The sequence below is a fragment of the Zerene cesonia genome, chromosome 12 (genome assembly GCF_012273895.1).
Source record: "Zerene cesonia ecotype Mississippi chromosome 12, Zerene_cesonia_1.1, whole genome shotgun sequence".
Lineage (NCBI taxonomy): Eukaryota > Metazoa > Arthropoda > Insecta > Lepidoptera > Pieridae > Zerene > Zerene cesonia.
The window spans coordinates 5,405,083-5,425,050 of record NC_052113.1 but is presented as its reverse complement, the minus strand read 5'-3'; the positions used below and the strand labels follow the sequence as shown (position 1 = coordinate 5,425,050).

At 33.6% G+C, this 19,968-nt stretch overlaps 3 protein-coding genes across 5 annotated transcripts in view; 1 reads left to right on the top strand and 2 right to left on the bottom strand.

Moving 5' to 3' along the window:
- The window catches only part of LOC119830820 (clustered mitochondria protein homolog), a 5,947-nt gene extending 2,191 nt beyond the window's left edge, over positions 1-3,756 (top strand). The window contains exons 3-4 of the mRNA XM_038353972.1: positions 663-874; positions 1,211-3,756. Of these exons, the coding sequence (XP_038209900.1) occupies positions 663-874; positions 1,211-1,343 (345 nt within the window). The 3' untranslated portion in view covers positions 1,344-3,756. The remainder of the gene's footprint in view (positions 1-662; positions 875-1,210) is intronic.
- Positions 3,757-4,635: 879 nt separating this feature from the next.
- Positions 4,636-9,545, bottom strand: LOC119830727 (ubiquitin carboxyl-terminal hydrolase calypso). The gene is made up of 8 exons (XM_038353843.1): positions 8,779-9,545; positions 8,557-8,704; positions 8,055-8,238; positions 7,593-7,744; positions 7,113-7,301; positions 6,341-6,411; positions 6,042-6,251; positions 4,636-5,643 (listed from the first exon to the last, which is right to left on the bottom strand). The coding sequence occupies exons 1-8, from the start codon at positions 9,151-9,153 to the stop codon at positions 5,449-5,451; spliced, it is 1,524 nt and encodes a 507-aa protein (XP_038209771.1). The 5' UTR covers positions 9,154-9,545; the 3' UTR covers positions 4,636-5,448.
- A 1,055-nt stretch (positions 9,546-10,600) lies between these two features.
- The window catches only part of LOC119830728 (extensin-like), a 12,496-nt gene continuing 3,128 nt past the window's right edge, over positions 10,601-19,968 (bottom strand). Inside the window, exons 1-4 of one of the 3 annotated variants that reach the window (XM_038353846.1) lie at positions 15,553-15,742; positions 14,718-14,852; positions 13,158-13,399; positions 10,601-12,765 (exon numbers count right to left, since the gene is read on the bottom strand). In XM_038353846.1, coding sequence (XP_038209774.1) covers positions 12,409-12,765; positions 13,158-13,397 — 597 coding nt within the window. In that variant the 5' untranslated portion in view covers positions 13,398-13,399; positions 14,718-14,852; positions 15,553-15,742 and the 3' untranslated portion in view covers positions 10,601-12,408. Of the gene's footprint in view, positions 12,766-13,157; positions 13,400-14,717; positions 14,853-15,552; positions 15,744-19,968 lie in introns of those variants that run through there. The other 2 variants (XM_038353845.1, XM_038353847.1) reach the window with 2 other exon arrangements.

Here is a 19,968-nt window from a genome sequence, read left to right as displayed (position 1 = left end):
ACAACAGTCTATTATATTTTTCAAGGATATATTTGATAGCGTCTTGAAAATTTCCTGTTAAATCTTTGTGTACGTTATTCTAGCCTTTGAAGTCCCCTTTACTTTTGACTTAAACTGCAATAACTGAACATATTTTACAAAATATTAAAAAATCCGAAAGAATAGAAAACATGATGCCTACATTTCACTTTAGCGATACGTTAGAATATGGACCACTAGCTTATAGCGATTGGATTTCTTCCCGTCTTTATTTCATGCGTCTTCGATTTTTTATGACAAAGCGGGCGGTAATTGAACTTCATGTCGAAATGCGCAACAAAATCTACATTATTGGCTCTATTTTTTCATAAAACTTACCCGCGACTTTGCGTTAGTAATTACTTTCCAGGATTTGTTCCTTATTAATGTCACTCTCGATCGCTGTTGTAATACAGGTGTGTTTTGTATAATCAACAGGTTCCATTCCTTGTTAAGAATATTGACAGTTCAAAAATCTGATGATATAGTTTTATTTTCATCAAAATCAGCCTCGTCGCTTACCACGGTTCGTTGAAAAATCACCCTTCTAATATTTTGATTTTTTTTAACTATTATTAGATTTTTTTCTCCCAAATACCCTAATATATTTGAAACCGATTAACAAAATGCCCCATAACATCCAGCTGGGCGAGAAACACGAGAAGACCCGCGAGTCGTCCGAGTGTCTGCGCCACCTCACGCAGCAGGCTGTGGTGGTGCAGAAGCGGCTGGCGGAGGCCTACGGCAAGCCGCCCGCGCTCGCGCCGCACCCGCCCATACACATCCAGCCGCCGGCCATGGCCTCCGTCATCGACATGCTCAATCTGATCAATGGGATACTGTTTGTGCAGATTAGGTGAGTAGTTTGGTGTAAAAGTGAGCAAACTCTAATTTTTATTTATTCAATTAGACTCATTCTAGAAACGATTTTGAATCGTCATAATATTATAGTTTTACCATTTGCCAAGATGACTGGGCATTGGTAGACAAAGTTGGGTGATATGTGGCCTACCAAAAAGGGAAAGTTACAATCGACCCGCGTACGAATTGGATCTCAATTAAACAGTTGAGGTTTTAAAAACTATAAGAATTGTATCGCTTTAATACTTTTATTTTTTACTATATTATTATTTTGTTTGCCGAGTGCCAGCTTTGATATTTATGGAAATAAAATTATTCATTTCATTTACAGCCCTCAAGACATAGAGCAGTTCAAAGCGGAAATAGAGAAAAGACAGTTGAAGGACTTGCCGATACCGAGCGTGCTGAAAGAGCTCGGCGACAAGAGCGAAGCCGACGCGCAGCCCAAAGGTGCGGACAGTTGAATGTAGCGGGTAGACTGCGTAGCCATAGTTCGGGACAACCCGTTATTTTGTATTGTTTATGGGCTCGGCGGTTGTGCATTGCACTCGCTTGTCTATGGCTGAATGAGTGACTGATTTGTAAATGATCGACGAGATGTTAATGTATTGGGTTTCTGTTCGCACAAATGGAAATGCAATAGTAAAAATTTTATGTAGTCATCTTATGAAACAAAATCAAAAAGCCGTTAGTTTACGTAAAATGTATTAAATTGGAAATAAGTGCTTGTTTGGTACAAAAGCAAGGGCGGATCCAGGGGGTGATTCATGTGGGAGATAACCCCTCTCCCGGGGCTGAAAATGTTTATGTATTGTGAATATACTTGATTGTGTCATTTAAATAAATGCAATAATTATCAAAATTTATTTAAGAAAATGCTATTCATTATCTATTATCAAAAAAATTAATAATAACTTCTTGTGGCTTGATCACGACTATGTGACTCCTCCTGGTGCTATAGCTGGATTCGCCCTTGAACAAACACTACATCAAAGAAAAGAAAGTTATGGTATTGCGAATTATTATGTCTGTTTACAAATTTGCTCACTAATTTAGTCATAGAATATAGTTACCAATATTGTTAGTGGTTACTAGTGTAACTTTAATGCAAATCTTATTCGATTAATTTGAATGGATCCTACGATCTATAATATGATATGATAATGCCGTTGATGGAATTTGAAACATGTATCTTATTTAGGTCAGAGGTGTACCGAATATAGCAGTATGATTGGCTAAAATTTGTAATACCTCCTGTAAACTTTAAAATTCAAAGGTATATGTATTTTCTGAAATATATGTATAATTTTTAAAACTAGGTATTTTCTATAAAGTCGTCCAAAGCCAGTTGAATTCAATGCATAACATTCGAGCCCCTTAATTTTATCGATTGATGATATTGTTCCTTATTATCTATGAATGTATGCTGTAGTGAATAGTGTGCTAAGGTTTGATGTAGATTTTTTTTTTGTTAGACAAATTTTGAGATAATTATTTTGATCAAATATAATTAAGTGTTATTTTATAAATTCTCGCAATGCGCAATAGTGTCCATGCATGAGCGTTATATTTGGTTCGATCAGCTGTAATCGTGGATTTAGTTCGACGCCTCCTTGCAATCACAGTCGCCCACAGTAGTGCAATTTTATGTAGTGATAATAGTAGTAAGTTTTGGTTGTGATCCCGAGAGTGCGCGTCGCTGTAATGCTACTGGTGCTACTGCCAATTTATCAAATATCAATTATTATACGATGATTTATCAATTGTTATCGACGAGCAATAATTGTCTAATTCAATTATGGGTAAAGGTATATTGTTGGAGTACCGATAGTTGGTAGAGGATTGAATATATTGTCATTGAAATGTAACAGGTCTTGGAAACGGGTACCCTCGAATATTATATGGAAGTTTTGTTGCTACAGATAAGCAAGAGTACTTGTGATACAGCGCCGATTGAATACTGCCTTAAAAATTCGTCTTAGTTTTCTCATTTTAGCGTAGTTAGTGCCATATGTGTAGTGAAAGTAAGTTTTTTTATTAATATTTCTGTTAGACTGTGATATGGTGTCGAATCATCGAGTGACTTGCCTTGTCGAAGCAATGGAGCTTTTGCCTATCAAATTACGCTTTACTATGATTATGAAATTTTAATGCAATATCAAATCCAATTTTAGCTAACTGTAAAAAATAACAAAATGTTTTTATTCTCCAAATTATTCATATACCCATATATTATGGTTATCGTATTTCTCGAGATATGGATGTATGCACTTAGTATGTGAATGTATTTTAATAAAAATCGTATAGAACGATGATACCCTGTATACAATAATGTATTTTCGTATGTTACATTTTCCACCTCATGCGAAATAAATGTTTAAAATTTAGAGCACAAAAACTTGCAATAATTTATGTATGGTGTTTGAATATTTCCTTTGAAAGTTTATTTCCGTCTGGTTACGTTTTTATGCTTTATTATATTTGGAATACAAGCCTATGTACTATTTTAATTTATTTTTGTATAAATTATGAGACTCTGCCAACTAACTTTAAATCATACTATGAAGCGTCTCATTACAATTGTTTAATTCTCATCGAATGCAGAATGTAAGTTTTGGATCACAATTGTAAGGTACAGGTGACGGTACATTGCCTAGGTTCTAGAACCGAATTATAGCGATGCGCATCGCTTACTGGTGCAATATGTAAGTTTGTATTGGTGTTCACAATCCTATGGTAATTTAACCTTGTTCCGAAGATAGATGTTATATAATATAAGGTGTTGGTCGATACGATACGTGCCTAAACTTACAATAATGATGTTGTTGTTGTTACATTTCTTTAACAATATAACGATCATGTAAATACGACGCTGTTCGTAGTTCACTAATAAAGTTCGTTTTTAATTTAGACTTGTTTTACTTGTATTTTATCCCAACCTATGTTCTTCATACACAGAGCTCGCTGCTTGGGTTGAAATCGTACTTAACAGATTACATCTGGTATTTATTTTCCAGGTTTTTATTGTGGAATTTTTTTTCATTATACACATGTAACACAAAGTTGTTGATTCAGAAAATGTATGAGAATAAAGGCTTTTATCTTTATAATATTTATTGAAAAAAAAACAAATATATGTCATACTTAGTGTATGTTGTACAAAAACATGTACATAAATAAAAACATGGGTACATTCCTCAATAATACAGCTGTTAATGTAACCTTACATTACTTGTTTGAAATTACGCTTTAAAATGTGGCTGACCTATACTTATTTATAAAATACTAAGTCAATAACTATAATTAATATAACCCGTGATCCCGCCACAGTAATCGAATTTCTTCTACTCTTTCGGTTTCATGTGCCTAAGGGGCACCCCACGTCATCTATTGAGATGATTAAGAACCATCACAACCAAAACGAAACATTATTTCAATGATTACAATATTGTATCTATGGAACGCGGCCTATGTTAAATTAAATTTTTAGTATTATTAATTATTAGTAATAGAAAAAATTTGATCACGAGGCAGGATTCGAACCTGCGTTTCTTGCCCGCCACAGTAATCGAATTTCTTCTACTCTTTCGGTTTCATGTGCCTAAGGGCACATTATATTATATTAGGCACATGAAACCGAAAGAGTAGAAGAAATTCGATTACTGTGGCGGGATCACGGGTGGCCGAGAGGCTAGGCGTTGCTACGGTTAGGCAAGAAACGCAGGTTCGAATCCTGCCTCGTGATCAAATTTTTTCTATTCTTTCAAAAATTTCTCATTTATAAAGCATTTCAATGCTATAAAACTAAAAATTAAATCATTTAATATTTTTTATTGGATAGTATCCTTATTATGTTAGTTGGTGATAATATGGCTTGTTTTTAAAGACAAGCAAACTGTATATTCAGTGATAATATATATATTTTTAAAAAGGTCCTTTTAATCCATAAATGTGTGATTTAAAATTGATGTGAGTGAAGACTAGAAAATTAATGGATTACTAAAATTAATAAGGGTATGTAAATTATATTTCAGGTATAGACTCAACTTTAAATACTAAGTATATGCACCACGTAAGCGCGTTGTGGTAGGAGTGGGTGTTGTATCATTAGTATGTATGATTTTGTTGGATTAATAATTTGCGTGAGGCCTAAAATATTAACAATTTACGTAGTAAGTCACTGATCAACATTGGATATGTACAAAAAGAGCAACTATCAAGTGTAAAAATGAGCCTACAGCAAACAGCGGATGTGCACCCTATGCCTATATGTAAATAACCAGTATTTACCGGCAATCAGCGATCTTTTATTCATTATTTATTTGCCATATGTGTAGAAGAAGGGTATACAGCCTATATACTAAGTACAGTTGATATACGTTCTACGGATCGACTTGCCTAACTTCAACACAGCTAAAAGATTAAAGAATAATAGGCTGCAGTGTGTTTAACCGTCCACCAATCAGGTACGAGCGCGCGGCCGCGAGCGGGATATGCATTAAGAGCGTACAATCAGCTACTAGCGCGCGGTTGTAGGCGAGGTGTATGTTACGAGCGTCCACCGATCTGCTACTTGCGAGCGCGCGGCCGCGGGCGGGGCCGGGCGCGGGGGCGGGGCCGGGGCCGGCGGCGGCGCACGCGCGGCGAGCGCCCGCGCTCCAGCTGCGCCGCCACCAGCTCCGCGAGCACGCCGCGCTCCGCCAACATCGACAGGAACGTGCAGATGAACTCGTCATAGTTATGCGTGCGACGGCAGTCATCCACCTGACGGATTTTTATGTATGGAGTTAACGTAAAAATGCTGTTTAGGAAGAACTTTTTCATAATGTGGCACGCAATAGGTGTTCTATAAGTACAAATGGTATTATTAATTATAATTTTTGATTGATTGAGATGTTACTTAAAATATAAGTATAAATTTAAATATACTTATTTTTGAGAAAGATGAGAGATAATATTCTAAAATTTCTATCAATATCAATAACAATCGAAATTTAAAACAATAATCAGTGTACAACTTCATATGAAACTGGTTACTATTCAATTCTTTTAAAGCCAACAGAACAACTGTAAAGTTCTGCATATTTGTGAAGATTATACAAATAATAGTATGTTGACATATTAAAATTGTTTCTTTTTCTCTTTAGATAAAATATACTGACCTTATACATATCCCTTTTATCATTCTCGTCGTTCAGAGCCTGCTGACACGACTGCATCTCCGTCACTATGCTGCTAAGAAACACATTCAATTCCGAGTGTGTGAGCAGAATCTTTCTAAATCGGTACGGCTGTTCCGGAGCAACTTCACAACACATAATTATAGGCATATTATTACTTTTCAAAAGTGCTGTAGTTGATGTTGGATGTAACTGGAAAATGAATATTATGAAAATAAATATTGATTGTTGTTAAAATTTATCCAAGATGATATTTGTTATGTTGATTTTTGAATACTTACATTGGTCAATATTTGATTTTCACCATTTATTGTGAAAAATTTACAAGTAGCCGTCTGTTCTACAGGATCAGCTGAAAGTTAAATATATAATATTATATACTAAAAACAATGATGCTAATTTTTGAAATATAATATGTAACCTGCCCTACCACTTGTTTTATCGGTCTATTCTTCTGCTTTACTTTGGCATATATTGGGTGTATGGGTTGCAATCATCAAAAAAATCAGGAAAATGTATAATAGCAATTTAAATTTTTTGTATCACTCGGTGTTTAATTTGAGGAGCAATGGAGAAATTTAAGATATATCATAGATTTTACGGTACTTTTACCCGTTAATATTTAAAAAATCTATTTTGATTTGCATAAAAATCTGAGAAACAAATTATATACAGTTTTTAGTTATTTATATATTTTCTTAATATGTGTAGTTACTATACTTATTTCCCACAAAACTGCATTAAATCGCTTGTTTTGATCTACATATATATTTTTATGTCACAGCCGGCAATGGAGCTGGTGGGACGCCTGATGGTTAGCGCTACCACCGCCCATGAACATTTAGAGAGGCATAAGGTCCATTGCAGACCGTACGCACAACACACACACTTTACGCACCGTAAAAGGGAAGGAAAAGGATATGGGCCTCCGACTCCCCCACTTACCAAACGAAACACAGCAGAATGCCCAATTCGTGCCGAAGCGTGCGCGACTACCACATACAATAATGACACTTTTTTACTTTATAACTAATACTCTACAGAAATACACACCCAAACTTATACTTTTATCCTGTTGTGGCTTATCCACAACACCGATCTCAATAGTGATAGGTTGGATATAATCTATATCAAAGGATGGAGCCTCCATAGCATCTAATGCATTTATAATTGCATCTTCCGAGACTTGATTAGATGTATCATTTGATAATTCCTCACTATTATCTTGCGATATTGAATCTTCTGCAAAACAAAAAAAATATTAATATACATGTAATGCAACTATTTATTGAGCAATCACTCTGTCACTTTATATAAAACCCTATGTAATATTAGAAGAAGCCAAAAATTGCTTGATTTAATTGAAATTGATTTCATGGTTTATTTCTGTAAAAACAAGAGAATTACAAATTCAAAAGAAGAATGATTTTACTACTACTTCAGATTCTTTTGTTAGTTTTGTGCTAATAATGATGAAAAATGTATCGTAATAAGTTGACAATGTACGAGAAATGTATAATATTATTAACCTACCATTATAATCTCTTGGCTTTGAAAGCAAATGTCGCAAATGTTTTCCTATTTTCGAAATGGCTTCTTTTATTCTCTTTTGATTCATTTCAAGTGCATTCAGTTTCTGTGTCAAGGCAATTCTTCTATCTGGTACAACTGCCATAAGATTAAATCTGTAATGTTAACGAAAAAAAATTGTATACTATATTTATGTGCACTTGAGAGCAAAGGTGGCTTAGTTGCTAAGTCCTAAATTAAATTTACTCTGAATACAGCATTGCCATTCCTCATTCGTATCATAATTCACTTTAGTACTTGGAAAGTAATTGAGTTAGTAATTATAATAATTCTTAGAATTATGCTGCATATTAAACTTTGCCATGAAGTTTTATTCATTAGAACAATGCAACTTGTCTCTCTTTTTTTATACCATTGTATATTAGAAAAAACTTATAGAGTTAGTACCCCGAATTCTTTTTATACCTTATATCATGGACCTGTTCACCAGCATCTCGGCCAAGCCTTTCAACCATAACTCTTCGAAACTTTTCTGTCCAGTCTTCATTAGCTTCCCAAGGACCATGATCCATTGGATATGGTTTCAACCCATCCAACTCAAATAAATGACCATTTATTGGCACAAAGCTAACAAAATGGTATGCTTCCCCTAAAATTACATAAAATAAACAAACATTAGTTTCTTCTTTATGAGAATTGGCTCTTTTTCTTATAGCAGAAAGCCATAAAGTTTATTGATTTAATAGGCACTTGCTGCAGGAATAAAAAATTTATAAGGAAACCTATTTAACTCCCTTTTGTATTGAATTTGAATATAAGTTATTGCTTTCTAATATTTAATACTATTATGTGTATAGAAAATATGGTGTACTAGTTTTTATTTCATGTGCTTCATGTTAATATACCCCATGTTGCAGTAAAATTATGTTGTTTAATATTTTCACTTTAAGCGTCTAAAAAGTCATACCTGTAAATCTTCCTGTTGGAACACCAGCATTTTTATCAGTCTTCTTTCGAGCTTGTGGTATGGCATGTGAGTTATGAGCACAGGCAAGTTCCGGTGTATTTCCAATCGCCCAACCTTTGTTTTCTGGATTCATTCCTAATGTGTGGTGCTAAAATTTAGTCTTATTAGATACATTAATATAGTGTACGTAATTGTATTTAATTAAGTTTAAATCAAACATACTTTTAATCTACTTAATGTCTCTCCCAAATGAAGGTTGGGACAGTTCAATAATATTGATAATAGAGCATGTGAGGCACAACTATTGGGAACCATTTGTTGAGCAAAAAATATATTGTTAATAGTTTCTTCATCTCGAACAAAACTTTCGATTTGTTCTACAAATTTTCTTCGCGAACGTCTTTCTTCTATCCATCGAAAGAGAAATATGAAACCGTATACGGGGCTTTCCAAGGGTTTGTGTAAATCATAGATTTCTTCAACTTGTACTCCTTTGACACCAAAATCTTCTAAGAGTAATGTAAATAACCCAGGATCACTCTCCAATTCCAACCAACCTTCAGTTAAGCTGTTTAACTCTACCGGCATATTTTTCATGTATTTTATTTATATGTGAAAACTCACACAATATTAATCAGAAACAAAACTTTACGGTTTTTATTCCTAGTAGTAAATATTATATTCGAAGAAATAAATGTTAATTAGTTAATGATCGGTTGTTGGAATTGATTAGCCTTTCGTATTTACCAATTGTTTTGACTGATTTGACAATTTCCAATTGACATTGAATTTTTTTTTGAATTGACATTATAATATATTGCGAAATGGGCACAGATTATATAATGTAGGCCTATATTTACACGAGGTCTCGTAATAACAGTAGGTACAGACACAGATAACATAATACTATAACTACTAAGTGCAACAGTGTAGGTAGCACATGTTACTAACTGAACTTGGCTGCCACTGCCGTCGGCAAGGGATTATGGAATATACGTGGCTATCATTTTCTAAAAATTTTCGTAAATCTGACGGATTAGGAGAGCGTTTGCTTTGTTGATTTTATCCTATAGATACACAGCGGCAGCTCATCACCGAACGAAGTATGCTAACCATGACTCTGTCTTTCTGGAGGAAAAAACAAAAAAGAAATTAGGGTACCTCCCCCAAACAAATAAAGAAAATTTATTTTAAATGTGTGCTTTGACTTGGCAATACATGTACAATGTGTTTATATTTTACTTTGTGTCTAAGGTAAATGCCGAGTAAATTTATTTATTTAAAACAAAACATAAAAGATTTAATTGATATTTGTATGGTCTCGTTAGGATGTTGTTAGATTCGCTAATTACGTCGAAGGCCCCTTAAGTAGGAACTTAATAAACTTATTTGAAGACTTATTTGAAATTACATGGAACTCACAACTCTTCACAGTAGAAGAACTGTGTTGCAAGGCTTGGTTTTTTTATGGGATTTGGTTATGCTAAAAAGTTAAAAACAAAATAGGATATTGTTGAAAGTTATTGCAGAAATGTTGATTTATATTATTTACATCATATTATAAGAATCCATCTAGGTAATTTCGCTGGTCTCACAAAAAGGAACATAATGATAAGGAGGCCGACGAAGATAAAAGACATTTATGCTGTTTTGAAAATAATTTTAAAACTATTTTTGCTGTTTGAACTCAGACTGAATGTATAAGACAGACGGAGCATCAAAAACTCGAGTCCATAGAACATAATATAGTATATAGTATATACTGGTCAACCGTCGCTGCCACAGAGTATGACTAGCGGCAAATTTCTTTAGCGCTGGCAGATCTTTATAAGTTTTACCTGCCATTTAAAAATTTAAATCAAAAAATCTTTTTGTTTCTTTAGAAACCAATACAGCAGAGATTCGATATAGGGTTTTGATTTTTTATATGGCAGGGAGGGAATATAAGTCGGTAAGGATGTAGAAGTTTGACTTCGCATTTATTAGAGGGATTTATTGACAAGGCATGTTAAATAAAAAGCAGATTTTTACAATCGGAACAACATTTATTTTGTATGTACACTCAAATTTCGTAGCATTGTAAAATGTACAAATAATAAATGCACAACTTCAGCATTAGAAATCTCCAAGGATTACCTGGCACACTTAATAAGAAAATTTTATAAAGTCGTAAAAGTATATCGTATTGGTCCCATCCTTAATTGTTTTTATACCGCATCACTTGACCATGATACCGGGGGTCTTATTGTGTCTTTATTATAAGTAGATGAATCAATATTTATTTATTATCGAAAAAGTTTAATATTTGGTTCGATTACTAACATGGAGTTCAAGAGATGTCTTTTAATAAATAATTAAGTAGTATACATTTCTCAAATTAGGATTTAAATAGATAGAAATATATTAATTGAAGTGTATATTATAGGCATTAAAGGTCAATGAACATTAAATCAACTGCTACATGTGTTGAAACATCAAAAATTGGAGTTTGATATGTCGATGATATGTAAAGCATAAATGATAAGAAATTTAATATCATTTAAATATAGAAATACGTAAGTAAAAAAAGGAATTTTGAAAATCCACATTTAGAATAATGTATAAATCAATGACTACATTGTAATCGTTTGCAATTTAATAACCTATTGTTATTTTATCAAGTCCTAGGTACCTGTAAAACGATTACAATTCGATTGTCAACATTATTAAACAAATAAAATTTCGTTTCAAGTTGTGCAATGAAAACCTGTACAAATACAAATTATGATGCTTCACTGTGAATACATTAAGTCGTTTATTATAGTCGTTACTTGAAGACTAGAATGGAAATTATATGAAGCGATAAATTATTAATTATAACACTATTTCTATCTAGTTTAACGAGAAGCGCGACAAGGGTCGACGCAAATACTAATATGTTGGAATCTTCGTTAAGTATTGGTATCACTAATTGCAGTTAAATCTCAAAAAGATACATCTACTCTTGTCGTCAATAATTTTAATTAGATTATATTTTATCACAAATCACTAGCTACGTCGTGTTAATTACATTATAAGTGCCTTTGGGGCTACTGTTACCGTTGCCCAATTCATTGAAGTCTTTGTTTTTCGAACGTGGAATATCTTATACAACGTTGGATTAAATATAGTGAACATTTACAGTGAGATAGTCATTGAAAAAATATAATTTTCCACATACCGCCCTGAACAATGAACACACAATATGTTTTAATAATTGAGCAAATAAGTTTTATGAACGTAATAGGAAGTATAGTGCCGTAATAGTAGGTATGTTTTATATGTAATGGTGTATACACTAAAAAGTTAATGGCACAAACCTACTTTCTTCAGGTGTATAATTTATGATCTATGCTCATTCTACATAACCAGTGGGCAAGAATTTCTCTACAGCTACATACAGCCCATACAGATAGATCCTCAAAAACCGACTAACAAATGGAAATTTTAACATCCAACAATTTTTTTGTCGTTTTAACTTTTAACAGAAATAAATACAAAATTTTCTTACTAGGTAATAGGTACATGCTCTTATAAATATATACAGCAGGTAGGTAAATTAAGTAACTAGTTTATAATCATTAATAACAATTTTAATATCACATAAGTACGCATCGATCTCAAGCTCAACATTCTAATATTATTCGATTAAACAATTAAACGATTCCATGTGTGGATATTTATGGACGTATAACAAAATAATACCGCAACGTTTCAACTATATCTATACCTACGTGTCGCCACGTAAATGCTCAACTGCGCTCGTTCCACAATATTTACAAGTCACATGAACCAGCAGTCGATTTAAGGTAACACCGGTGTCGCGCGCGCGTTTCATCTGATGGCGTGCGGGGCGCGGTAGGGTGGCGGCGGCGTCTTGGGCACGGGCGTGGGCGGTAGGTGCACGGGCGCGGGCGGCAGGTGCACAGGCACGGGCGGCGGGTGCAAGGCGCTGCCCTGCGTGCCTGGAAACGCGTCCTCCAGCTGCCCCGGGATCGCCAACGCGTCAATGTGCTGCGTCAGCGGCGGATCCGCGCGCGTGCTGCTGGTGGCCGGCAGCAACCTCGCCGGGTTCAGCTTGATCGCGTCGTCGTAAGTCGGCGGCGCTCCTGCGACCGTGTCGTAGTCCGGCGGCTTCTGCTGCATCGTCTCTTCATCCGGCATTGAAATCACATGGATTGGGTCGTCAATCTGTAATGTGAGCAAAACTTATGTTACTTCTGAAACTTGCTGAAATATATAGTAGGTACTTTTAAAGATATGATATCGCCTATGGGTATGGATACTAAACATGAAGTGGTATTAATTGTACCGTTCATAAATTTTCAACTTTATTGAGGTTTTAAGACAAAACAAAGATAGATAGACTGACTCGCTCTAAAAGCATGCTATTTGTTCAAAATTTATAGCAATAAGCGCTATTAACCGTAATCCAAAGATAATTCAGACTTTTTTTATTATTTCTTGCCAAAGGAGCTGGTCTTTCGTTTGGTGAGTGGGGGAGCCGGAGGCACATTTCCTTTTCCTTAACTTACTACCAGCTCTATTGCCGACGATCGTATAAAAAGAAAAAAAAAACTCACTTGATGGGTATCAGGCGTAGCGCGGTCATTTTGTGGTTGCCGGGCCGGAGACTGCAGCCAGCAGCACATGGCAGCGCATATGAGCAGCGCGCCTGCAACGATGCAGGCCACGCCCACATAGCGCACCGGCTCCGCGTAATCTTCGGCCAATCCCAACCAATTGATCAGGGCACCCGCGCACAGCAAAACCATGCCATAGCGGTATGGACGTTGTGACTGTCTACCTTCGTCTAAGGACATGCCTGGAAAGATATAAAACATTTAGTTACACCAAATGTTGTAATTTATTCATTCTGAGTATGTTAAAATATTCTATTATTATTATAACTGGATGTACACATTTATCGTGATTCAGGTTTTTTTAATAGCGTTAATGTATGTTCTATTGTTAAGAGACAAGAAAGAAGGCTTATTATTTAAGTATATTATACACAAAATAATGACGAGTCTATATAAGGCCTACTGATATATGACTAGCACTTTTCCTTTCATGTACAATTTTAGGCAGCAATTTAGTGAAACGATCAATGCTATAGAAAATGACTGTCATTGCTCGCTGGTACGTAAGTTATTGTTATAACGGGACAGTTTGCAGTAACCGGTAGTTTAAAATGAAGCCAGAGAAAGTTTTTTTTGTTAAATTAGACGCAATTACCGGAAGTTTTGGGTCAAAATATTTCCCAAAAGGAGTAATCGAGGCCGCATGAATTCACATAAAATGCGTTAAGGAAGAATGTTTGAAGCCTTTGAATAACTTTGAAATGTTGGTCATCATGGAGGTCAGGCTCCAAGACAATGGATTCTCAGGAGATGTAGGTCAAGTTCGAAGCGTGTCGACTTAAGCGTCACGCACAACCGCAAATTGAGAGTAAAAGAAAACACAGGTATCGTTTTGAAAGGACATGTCTTTCATTTTAGTATTTTTGTTGGAGATACTAACATTTATTTAATTTAGTGACAATCATTATTTATTTATTTTTGATCTAATGTAATCAATCTGATTCTTGAATTTTTAATAATAATTTTTATTTTATTTTTATTATTGTCATTTAACATGTACGTATCTGATATTGAGAGAAAATTTCAATTTACGACGTAGAAATTTCTTGCAATTTTTAATGTTGATTTTAATTGTAGGTAGGTATTTATTTTACAAACACAGTTTTTAAGTCCTGTTACAAGTGAGCCTCTGTAGCATATATAAATAAATATTAATATTGTTAACAATAAAATATTTGTCATTACGTAACGATGTTTATGCCAGATAATAGACCTACTGCGTATTAGGAGCGTAACTTGTATGGCTTCGCAAATTTGCATCTTATAACCATGAACTGATTATGTAAATTAGCACCGATAAATGAAACGACACAAACAACCATACGATGCATAAGTGAACAAAAACTTTATGAACAATGGTTAAGGTAAAAAACACAACAATTTTTGCGCTTGATAATTTTCTACAAAAAGATTCTAATTGAAACGGCATTGATATTATGTAGATACCTAAGTGACAAACAGCGTGTAAATCTTGTAAATGAGTCCGAAATGTCTACGCACCTTTTAAGGGTTGGTTAGTCGGTATACGTCATTAACATGACCTAATTCTTTGGGCCATGCTCAATTTACACTTTATAAAAAAGGTTAAAGAAAACTCGCAGCTCGTTGTTTCTATAGAGATATCAGCTGGGTACGCTATTAAAAGAAAAAAAGTAAATAAGTCACTTTTTCGTTCATTGTTTCTCCTAGATTAATATCTACTTTTGAACAAAAAACACACTTTAGGTGACGAAATACAACACAACACTTTTTGACAATAACCATGAAACCCTTTGTTATTTTTATACTTACAGACTTCAGTACGTCTCCGATATGAATATTCTAAACTCAATGGTAACATTGGCCAAGTCATTTTTGTTTAAGAATTCACTTTTATCAAATATATTTATCCTTATAGTGCACTTTAATTGTGTGGGTAAACTTTTAATTCAACGATGTTTTCACGTAAACGATAAAATCACAATAGGAAGTACAATACTGGATATTGAGACATTCTTTTATCTTATCGCTAAGATCGTAGTCTAGAAGTTGTATATCATTTATATAATAAATAAAAGAAAACAACATAGAAATCTTTCATTAACTATTTTGTTAAACTAATTTTTTGCGATTCAACTTGTTTATTATTTTAACCGATTTAAAAAAGAAGTACATTCCACGTATATTTTATATATTTTAATTAAACTATGTTTAAGAGTATTTATTGCTCAATAGTAATGTCAGAAAAATATTTTTACCTTTTATATAAAATAATAATGAGGCGATATGGATTCTCATTATAAAATCACTTATAAAAAATGAAAAAAATAAGAAGAAAATTATTACATATCAATACCTGTATGACGATCATGTTGATGCATCGATTTGATAAGTCACAAGTTTCGCGAACAAAGCAACTATTTACAAATAAACACTTTTTATTATATCACGCGTTACTTAACCGTTATAATGGGCTACAAACTTGAGTCATGGTGGTCGACTAAATTAGTATGTGCTTCGTAACTTTGCAAGTGACACTTGTATGCCGTCCCCTCGCCCACGCATCGTAGGTACTCATATGTACTTGAAGGGTTTCTTTGTCCGTCAATAACTGGTGCTGCTAACGCGATAATATTCGGTAACTGGATTAACCTACACCATCTAAGTAACGTTGATATATATAGCTCATAGAAAATCTTGTTTGCCTTTACAATAGATGCCTAAAGGTTAACTGACAAAAGGGTTTCAATCCGCAAGTGCGACGAGCGTGCTATTGGCGCAGCTTCGATCTAAGTGGTTATAGGTATTTCTTTTTATGAGAAATCAAGTTCAAATTTTATTGAAGGAATTTCTAGCCATATACCTAGATCATATAAATGATGTGTTATTTTTTCTACACTACGAATGAATTAGGTTGCCAATTTTAGAGTCGTGGTTTCATTTCATATACATCATGAGATATTAAAAAAAAAAATGTAATTTAATGTGCAAATTTATGTATGTAGAGAAAAAGATAGTTACGAAGACTGTGTAAAATAAGATGGCTTCCAGCATGTTTCCAACTTCCTCGCCCAATGGACGAAGCGTGCTGACAATAAATATCTCAATGAAACGGAAAAGAACGTGTTTTCATTAGTTATTGATTACGTTTTACACGGAAGTCAAACAGGATTGTAAAAAAATCAAAATTATAAACTTGGCCTTCGAACACTAGCATCAAATTCTAAAATTATGCAGGAAATCACATAGCGGAATTTTATTAAAGTAGAAAAATGACCTACAAGGTAAAAAGTATGATTTTTGTCATAGCAGCAAGCTATCAGAAGTATTATGTTTCCGTTATAATCGTATGTAAGAAATTCCCACGTGTAACAATAATAATGGAGTTTATCCTGTTAATGTTTCTTACGTCCTATATGGCAATTTAGATTGCCTATTTATATTGCATGGGTAAATATAATTTGCGTAAATTGAGCGATACTAATCAACGTCATTTACTCTTTTGCAACGTAAAAAGGTCAATGTTTTAGCTAATAGATGCTAACAATTATCATCGTCATCAATTACATCTAAACCTGATCCTAAAAGGTTTATAAAGAACGAGGCTTCCTAACACAAAATCAGTGTTGCCTGAGGCTATGTCAAGGTTTTACCCAAAATTAGAGAAGGTAATAAGTGTTCTGTATTACATACAATATTCTTTTTTTATAACCATTCCTTTTTTCTTTTGTGATTTTCAAAAATAAAGTTTTTAAAATTAGTAGACACTCAATAGTTTGTGTTGATCTTCATAAATAGCTCACCGCTGTAACACCAGGTTCGGTGAAATTATGTATGTAATCAATATGAGCGAGACTAGCACAGGAATCTAGTATGCACTTATTGTATACAATATACAATTGTCATAAAGGTAGATCTAATATTATAATAGTTAGATAGACGTCCCACAACTATCTATGATTGTCAAATCAATATTTGATACTGAATATAATAGATAGCCGCTAACCACACGTGTATTTGTGTTGTTTGCATATAGGTATCGTATCTATGAGGTATCTATGTACCTATATTGTGTCGCATGTGCAAGTGATATTATAAAGTATTTCAATATATGTGTCCATTTATGCAATAATATCACTGTAAGTTAATTTCTAAAAATATTATATTGTATTCATCTATCCTAGCCGTTTCATTATTATATAGAATAGAAAAAAAGAATGTATTATTCAATGTATTAAGTTTGAATAAAATGTTCTTTCTAATAAAGTAGTATGTGTGACATGTTTGATGTACATAATATTATATACTTTGTTAGCATAAGCGTTTCTTTGCTTTTTAGCCTTTTATTTCTATGCATGATCAGGTGTTCAATGACCAGATGAATTTCCATAGAACACGGTTTATCGTCGGTTTCCGTAACTTTCAATAGAGCATAGAGTAAAAGTTCGATGACGCTGGTGCGTGACGATTAATCAGGATGCGGGTTTCCTGTAGATAGTCCTTTAAATTACTAATAGAGACATATTATCAAGAGGACTATAAATTAAAGTTTGGTATGAGCAATGTTAGTTTTAAAGTATGAACATGCGGTTGAAACAAAACCTTATGAGGCAATATTATGACAATGATATGACAACATAGCGACCTAATTGAACTTGGCATTTTAATTCGCCTAAGATACGCGGGCTAGGTATGAACAATGGATCTACAGCAAATTAGTTCTGGTGGTCTGGTGTGAACGCAGAACACCGTAAATATGCGGGGAACTGAACTGGTACCAAGCCGTTGTTCCCGTGCTCACCTCCATGACCGATTGTATGGGTTGTTACAGTTTTCTAGACAATGCATTTTGAAATACAATTTCAATACCTACTGTTAAATGTAGAAACAAAGGCTTGAATAATGGTAAGAAGGTCACCGAAGCCTAAAAACTAACCTCCTTTTTTTAAATGATTTGGTTTATTGTTGCTTAAACGATTGTCGACTAAATCGATATTAGCGCCTCATTTTCTAATCTGACATGAACTGAAGCGTATTTCTGCTTCACTTTTACTAATTATTATTGTCTGTGCCTCGCCAAGAACAAGAGATTGTATTTGATAATTGTGGTGCATTTACATATTCGTGTACTCCATTCGCCTCGCTACCTACTCGATGGAACCACTGTTCACACATTCGTTTTCCCTTTGATAACGTCTGAAAATACATTTTTACCACGAATACGCAAATCTCAACGCGAAAAGCGAGTGCATATGCGTGCTCGTAATACGCCATGCTATTCGTACGAATGTATAAATGCACCATTAGACTTAGTCTAAAACTTAAAAATCAGGCTAATACGTGACTCATCACCACTAAAAATCGATAATGATAATGACATAAAATACCCATACATCTAATTAAAAATCTATTAGTACGACCATCAATAATTGTTTAGTTTTTTTTAGATAGGACATTAAATATTTTAAAATACAAAAAAAAGATGTCATATTTCATACAATATTCAATAAATGATTTAATGTTTCGTATGAGTTTTTAATATAATAACAACATTTCAACACGGTAGTGACCTTTCGATAAGGTACCTACTTGGCAGGTAGTAGGAATAATTAATATATATTATATTCAACGTCTGTTTGTGCATAAAATTTTTCGTAAATTCTGCAAATTTATGTTTTTTTCTTAACATTAACGGACCTGTTTATATTTTTGAAAGAATTTTTAATTTGCCTCTTTTTTACTAATCGATTTCAGAAAAAGGTTATAAATTCGAGTGTATTTATTCTACGTTTCTTACATATATTATTTCAAAATTTATACTCGGTGAAGCGATTTTAAACCTTATTTTTTGAAAGCTGTTCTTTCCCGTGTGGTCTCATTTAAACTTGGTCCAGTATTGACAATGGCATTTATGACAAAACCGAGCCTTAATTTTTTACAAAAAAGAAAAAAAAATAAAGGTTGTATCGGGTATTCGATTTGAAGTCTAATGGTATTAATTGCGACTTGTAGCGTGTACGAGGATATAGAAAACCTTTACAGAATTTGATTTAATTTGGAACTGTAACACTAGAAGCTTACTTTTATTTTATTTTATTGCAGCTTATTCTTTTCAAAATCGAAGAGGGCAGATGCATTGTCTAGTGTCCGAGATCATTCATATGTCCACCACCACACATTTTTGTTCAAATAACAATTATTTGACCCGTTGTTCGATACATAAATTCTAATCCAAGAAGTAAATAGATAAATGTAAATAGGTTTAAAGTATCAACCCAGTATTTCTCCTAAAATGTAGGTTCACATATAGCCGTACTACATACAATAAACTATGTGATGAGGTAGTGATATTAAACCATATTTTCTTCGAAATAAAGCTCTTTAAACAGTGACTAGCTAGATTTATTAGATAATAATTGCATACTTTCTATTGTTTAAAATGAATACTAATGATTTTATTTAACCCCGACACATTTGTTCAGAGCCAAAAGTGGTATTGTACTTTCACTGAATTAATTACTTTTCTTTTCTAAGGATATAATGTATTCATGTGGCAACTACTCAGATCGATGTTAAATAAATAAAAATCATAAAAAAAACATGGTTATAAATATCATGAATGCGTTTGAATGCGTATGGATTAACATAATGTTATTTCGCAATGTTAAGAAATTAGTAAAACATCTTTACCCATTTAAAAATGAAAACCAAATGATCTACTATGATCTAAAGCTAAACAATCCGACCGTTTGTTTGATATCTAAGATTAAAT